Source organism: Otolemur garnettii, unplaced genomic scaffold (genome assembly GCF_000181295.1).
Source record: "Otolemur garnettii isolate 467f Iridium unplaced genomic scaffold, OtoGar3 scaffold00118, whole genome shotgun sequence".
Classification (NCBI taxonomy): Eukaryota; Metazoa; Chordata; class Mammalia; order Primates; family Galagidae; genus Otolemur; species Otolemur garnettii.
This window is the reverse complement of record NW_003852513.1, coordinates 546,175-553,009: the sequence shown is the minus strand read 5'-3', so window position 1 is coordinate 553,009 and position 6,835 is coordinate 546,175. Positions and strand designations below refer to the sequence as shown.

The 6,835-nt window shown below is 46.9% G+C and overlaps 1 protein-coding gene across 2 annotated transcripts in view; it reads left to right on the top strand.

The window, feature by feature from the left end:
- Positions 1 to 5,087, top strand: part of CNR1 (cannabinoid receptor 1) — a 35,306-nt gene extending 30,219 nt beyond the window's left edge. Inside the window, exons 1-2 of one of the 2 annotated variants that reach the window (XM_012809951.2) lie at positions 3,352 to 3,437; positions 3,513 to 5,087. In XM_012809951.2, the coding sequence (XP_012665405.1) occupies positions 3,352 to 3,437; positions 3,513 to 4,770 (1,344 nt within the window). In that variant the 3' untranslated portion in view covers positions 4,771 to 5,087. Of the gene's footprint in view, positions 1 to 3,287 lie in introns of those variants that run through there. The other variant, XM_003797512.3, reaches the window with a different exon arrangement.
- Positions 5,088 to 6,835: the final 1,748 nt, after the last annotated feature.

Below are 6,835 nucleotides of genomic sequence, written 5' to 3'. Positions count from 1 at the left end.
ATCAGGGAGTTGTTTAGAAACCAGAAGTTTGCAAAGAGGAAGGGTTGACTCCAGAGAAATAGCCCTATGGTGGGCAACACGAAACACGTTCTGAAGAGATGTTCATGTGATAAAGGATATGACAAAGACAAATGGGGAACCTACAAATGTTTTAGAATTGACACTTGGATGCAGGCTGAGGTTGGTGACCCAAGAGAGAGTTTTTAGATTAAGGGACCAGAAGCACTGGGCTGGCTTTAGGTGTTGGGCATTTATTTCTGCATCTTTCATATCTATAGCCTTGACCACTGGCCTTTGCCCTGGGACACTGCCATGACTTGGCTGGGGCTTAGCATCTCTCACTGCACATGGCTGCCTCTGTGTGACTTGGACCCTGCAGCTCCTGCCTCTGGTTGAGCAGCCAATGGCTCCCGTCTGTGGCAGGAGGAGCATGCAGAACTGGCTCAGAGTCCAGATGAAGAAAGAAGCTCCGTTTCCCAATTGATGGCAAAAGTTGCCCATGGAGGATCCGGAGACCTTAGTTAGGCAATGCCTCCCTGTCTCCTCTGCTGCACTGACTATGGAAGAGGGTCACATGCCATGCCAGGCCTGACCCATCAGTTGGTGCCAAAGAGTCTCGCTCTGCTTGGCACTTGGGATGACACTGCTGGTATTCTCGTTTGCCGTTTGCTAGCCCAAGTTTCATAGAGTTCATTCCATGAGTATTTAGACTCATATGTAAGCAATGCTAGTCACCTCCCCTAAGTAGAGCAAATTTCTAGCATGACTAGATTGGGCAGCAGCCCAGGCTAGATACCTGAATTCAAGTTTTAGGATTGGGAGTCGTCCTCTCACACCTTGGATAGGAAAGAGACATTTTTGTTCTATTTTGAAATACATATATTCAATCAACCAACCTATTTGGAGTCCCCTTCTGTAGTCCAGAAATAATAAGTGCTATGAGTAATTACTAAGATAAGTAAGGCTCCTGTAAGAGCCCTGATGAGCTTACAATCTAGTGGGTGGGAGGATGAGGCAGAGCCGATGCAAACACAGAGAAATCTGAGAAAATTTCCTAAGTGCTATAATAGACTCTATTTGGGTATTCTAGGAAGCAGGGACTTATGGGAAGTTGTGATATCAACCTGAGGGGAGGAGTTAACCAGGCAGAGGGAAAGAAAGGGTGTTTGGATGAGGAATGTCAGGGGCAGTGGGAGAGAAGGCACAGTGGTGAAAGCAGTTTGGTGTGTTTCTGGACCTAGGATCCATCTGGTACAGTGCAAGTTGTAAGGCCAGGGATGGCAAGAGGAAGACTGAAGGGCTTGATCACAGGAGGGGTTTTACTGGACTTCATCCTGTAGTTGTGTGGGTGGGAGGTGGAGGACTGGGGAGGAGAGTGAGGGTCAGAACTGGAAAGGTACTTGGCCGGACTGGAACACAGAGGCTGTGTGTGTGAGCCTGGAGGGAACGGGCCTGGATGGAAAATTGCCTGAAAGTTTGTATTTGGCTTTTACGGCAAGGAGGTAGAAACAGGGAACTCACATAATCAGCCACGTGTTTGTGAAGATCACTCCAGCAGCCAGTGGCAAGTGATCAAAAGGGAATAGTACCAGAGAAAGGCAGGAAAACTAGTGAGGAGGCAGGTGGCCCAGTTCTGGTGAGCAGTGGTAGGAACCTGGATTGAGGGTGGCAGTGTATGGGAAGGCAAGCTGCATTCAGCGCTTCATGCCTGTTCCGAATTTCTCTTCTTAAAATCACGACACTTAAGATATTAATTTTAAAATCTTTTATTTGACTGTGTCCTGCCCCACCCACACTAATTCTTGGCATAAACATCCCTTCCTTTTCCATCCTCCTCACCTGGACACTCGTACAGCACACAGCATCTCTGCACCTTCTCCTGAGTGTGGGGTCAGCCGTCTTTCTTCATGCTGGACCGTGTGCTTCATGCTGGCAGGGACTCTTTCTTGATGCTATCAGGACACTCATGTCCAGCACAGTGCTGACACATAGTGGGTGCTCTGTGATTTGTTAAATGGCCAATATTAGTGAGTAAATTACTAATTCAGAAATGTAGGATCTGTGTAGTCTGGCAGGAAAACCCAACACTTTGTATTTTGTCCCAAAATAGTAACTATCTTCCCCCTTCCCTATACAGGGTAATATGTTTGGGGGCAACAAATGACAGTTAATAATATAATATATTGATTTTTATGATTATTTTAATTGTTATGGCTATGAGTCTATACTACTATTTTCTCATAACCACATTTTAAATGAACATTTATAAATAATATCAATTCTCTAGTTGTTTATTTTGAAACAAAACCAAATTGCTTAGCTGAGAATTGAAGAGCCCTTCAAGTCTGGGCTTAGTCATTTGGATAGAAGTCTGGGATGCTACTGGGCTTGTCTCCTGCCACTGGAGAGCTGTGCCCCCTGCTCCTTGGGGGGTGATGCTGTCGGGAAGCAGCCTCCACTGTCGCTGCTCCAGCAGTGAAGATCTTAGTTTTTCCTTAAGCCTCAGTGCCAACTTTGGCCTTTATGATCTTGTTCTTCTTGGTGTTGGTGTGATATTTGAGAAATTTATCTCAGCTGCAGCTCCCCTTCTGGTGGGAAACTTGCCTGGAGAAACAGAGCATCCCTCTGGGCCTGAAGCTGCCTGGACCTCTCTCTTCTTCCTCAGCCTCCTCCTCCTCCTCCTTTGCAAGCAGATCACACAGCACAGCACTTGGCTTTGAATTATCATGTTCTCAGTTATCTTTTATGTTTGGTCTTTTTGTCTAAGTTGGATTAATATCAGGGTACAAAGGATTATGTTACATTGTTTCTTTTCTAGGGTAAAGTTCAAATCGTGTCTGGGGTCGTGCTATGTCCTCAACATCTGGTCTTATCTGTCTGATGAGGAACAGGGGCCCTGTGACACCTCAGCTCTCCCTGTATTAGTAAGCTGTGTGCATGACAGAAGCCAGCAGGGTCACAGCCCTGAAACAGGCTCTGTGCCCAAGCACCGTTTCACAGAGCTTTGCCTCTTCAACCCTGGAGGTCTGTACAGGGCTTATGTGGTGACTTCAATCCAGAAAGCTTGGTGATGTGAGAATTGTGTGTTTCTGGTAAATGCACTCCACTCCAGCTGTGGAGGACTTTTCTTTAACTGAATGACTGACTCATTTTGTTGACTGAAGCTGGCAAGGACTTGACCCTTGTTCAGAGGCTGGAATGCGTTATCCTGATAGTATAGTAGGCAATGTTTTTATTGTTCTCCTAGTTTTCTCACTGTTCAGCTTATTTGTTCTCCCTCCCATTAGGATTGTCCCTGGGGGCCTCTTTAAAGCTCAGTCTCCTTGAGCGTGGCCTGAGTGAACTGAGGTTATGAAGTCCGTCCTGGATGGCCTTGCAGACACCACCTTCCGCACCATCACCACCGACCTCCTCTATGTGGGCTCGAATGACATTCAGTACGAAGACATCAAAGGCGACATGGCATCCAAATTAGGGTACTTCCCACAGAAATTTCCCCTGACTTCCTTCAGGGGAAGTCCCTTCCAAGAGAAGATGACTGCCGGGGACAGCCCCCAGCTGGTGCCTGCAGACCAGGCGAACATCACAGAATTCTACAACAGGTCTCTGTCATCCTTGCGGGAGAGCGAGGAGAGTGTCCAGTGTGGCGAGAACTTCATGGACATGGAGTGCTTCATGATCCTGAACCCCAGCCAGCAGCTGGCCATCGCGGTGCTGTCCCTCACGCTGGGCACCTTCACGGTGCTGGAGAACCTGCTGGTGCTGTGTGTCATCCTGCACTCTCGCAGCCTGCGCTGCCGGCCCTCCTACCACTTCATCGGCAGCCTGGCAGTGGCAGACCTGCTGGGCAGCGTCATCTTCGTCTACAGCTTCGTTGACTTCCATGTGTTCCACCGCAAGGATAGTCCCAACGTTTTTCTGTTCAAACTGGGTGGGGTCACGGCCTCCTTCACCGCCTCAGTGGGCAGCCTGTTCCTCACCGCCATTGACAGGTACATATCCATTCACAGGCCTCTGGCCTACAAGAGGATCGTCACCAGGCCCAAGGCGGTGGTGGCGTTTTGCCTGATGTGGACCATAGCAATCGTGATTGCCGTGCTGCCTCTGCTGGGCTGGAACTGCAAGAAGCTGCAGTCGGTGTGCTCAGACATCTTCCCGCTCATTGATGAGACCTACCTGATGTTCTGGATTGGCGTTACCAGTGTGCTGCTGCTGTTCATCGTGTATGCCTACATGTACATTCTCTGGAAGGCACACAGCCACGCTGTGCGCATGCTGCAGCGCGGTACCCAGAAGAGCATCATCATCCACACGTCTGAGGACGGCAAGGTGCAGGTGACGCGGCCAGACCAGGCCCGCATGGACATCAGGCTGGCCAAGACCCTGGTCCTCATCCTGGTGGTGCTGATCATCTGCTGGGGCCCCCTGTTGGCCATCATGGTGTATGACGTCTTCGGGAAGATGAACAAGCTGGTCAAGACTGTGTTTGCATTCTGCAGCATGCTCTGCCTGCTGAACTCCACCGTGAACCCCATCATCTACGCTCTGAGGAGCAAGGACCTGCGGCATGCCTTCCGCAGCATGTTCCCCGCGTGCGAGGGTGCGGCACAGCCCCTGGATAACAGCGTGGGAGACTCGGACTGCCTGCACAAGCACGCCAACAACGCCGCCAGCATGCATAGGGCCGCGGAGAGCTGCATCAAGAGCACCGTCAAGATTGCCAAGGTCACCATGTCTGTGTCCACAGACACGTCCGCCGAGGCTCTGTGAGCCTGCTGCCTCCCTGGCAGCATGGGAAAAGAAAGCATTTGTTTTGTTTTTTAAGCTCAAGATCTAGAAGAGTCTGTCGTCTCATTGGTTATATATTTTTAAGTTAACCATGTTCAGTGAAAGGGTGATTGTTCACCATGATCATTTATAAGTTCGCTAATGTTTCAATAGTTTAGGTACTCAAACTCTCTTCTCCAGGCATTCACTGGGAAGAAAGCGTGTTGCTTAAGTTACTGATCGGCCCTTCGAAGTCTCACTGCAGCAGAGGGAAACTTTCGCCTACACAGTTTGAAGTCTAAGTACCCGTAGAGAAATACCGTCAAGCAGCTTTCATTATAACGTGAAGTATGTCTGTCCAGAATATCAGAGATGTCCATTTTTACAACAGTTACAGTACTAAAGTAGAGATGTTTTGTGAAATACATTGTGTCTTGTGATAAATGTATCAGTGTTACCATGTGTTATTTATATTGGTCTAGCTCAGCAAAACTGAAAGGTAGACAGACTTTTACCAGAACAATGAAACACACAGACTGGATATATGCCAATGAGACTCCATTTTTTCTATATTGTTGCCCATGATATAACTTTAGAAACTCTAATATTTCTTCAGATATCTTATTTGACACTGAAATGCCCATAAAGATTTATTTTTCTGTTAACACAACAAGAAGAATTTGAAGATGTCAAAGTACTGAGCAGAATTCACTGCCACTTACAGGTTTATCAGCCCCTCATTTTCATAGGCGGACATCTATTATCTCTGGACTGTAGCTGTTCTGTTGGGTAATGGATTATAATCAGAATGGAAGAGAGGAAGCATATTGACTTTCCCAGGTGACATCTCTGACTCCTTTAGTCTTTTGCTACTACTGGATTTCTTAAGACAGCATGTGTCAATCATAATGTCTGTTGTTGCCACTGTGCAGTTGCTGTTGCCTTGAAGAGTATTGTATCCTCATACTCCAGGTTTAAGTAGATTTCATGCCTGGGTGACCAAACAATAGTCTTTTTTTTTTTAATTGAAAAGTATTGTCTGGATTAGTAAAATTATATTGTGTGTGAGTGTGAGTATAAACGTGTTTCTGCCCTATAACTGTTACAGTAATATCATAAAGTGAGAAAACGGTAACCAAGTGTGAACTGTTTCACTTGCTACACTCCTGCACATGAATTCAGTTTCCAAAATTTAGTTCTTTCATAAATCTTGCTGGTAGAAGTACTGACTGTAGCCATTCAGAAAATTCCCATCTCACTCCTCCCTAAGAGATTGGGTCAAGTATTACTAAATCAGTTTTTAGGTATTACATAAGACCTGTGTTTAGCAAGGAAAAATCAATGACAGACATTCAAGAAAAGATTTTTATTTATAATGTTATCATAAGGATATGAGAGTGCTTTGGTTTCTGAGCTCCCAATATTGATCAAATCCATGGAGATTTAAGTTTTTGAATGGAAGATAGTTCTACAAAAATATCAAATGGTAATATTTTTCAGTTGTGTGTCTAAGTGGTGCTGTGCACATTATAATTAAGTAGTACCATTATACATGTCCCATATGGCTAGAAAGGCCACATCAGACATGGAAGAGATGAGAAAGGGCAGTGAGACACCGACACAACACCTGGGAAACTGGGGCTGGATAGCATGCTGCCACTGAGCTCTGCCAGGTGCCCAGGTGTCCAGCTGGGTCTTGGATAAGGAACAGACTTCTCTGCTCATGGCCAGCAAGGTGCAGCAGACATGCACGCCCCCTTTCTCCTTATGACCCCGTTTTGCACCCCTGACTGATGCCATGGATGCTCAGATTTGGGCCTTTTTCAGTAAGGAATGATAATGCTTGAGAGGCCACTTGACCCTGACAAATTTCACCTGCAATCGCTTCTCCTCATACAGCTAAATTGTGACTGCTACAAGGCCCTGGGGCCTATATAACATGAAGTGGACTAGAGAGCAAGCATCTGTCTCCAGCTCTCGAGACACCCTGCAGCCTGACGGGCACTGCCTCTCCTTGCAGTTCATGGTCTAAGGCAGCGTGAGGCCTCTGGACCAAGTGCAGATATTT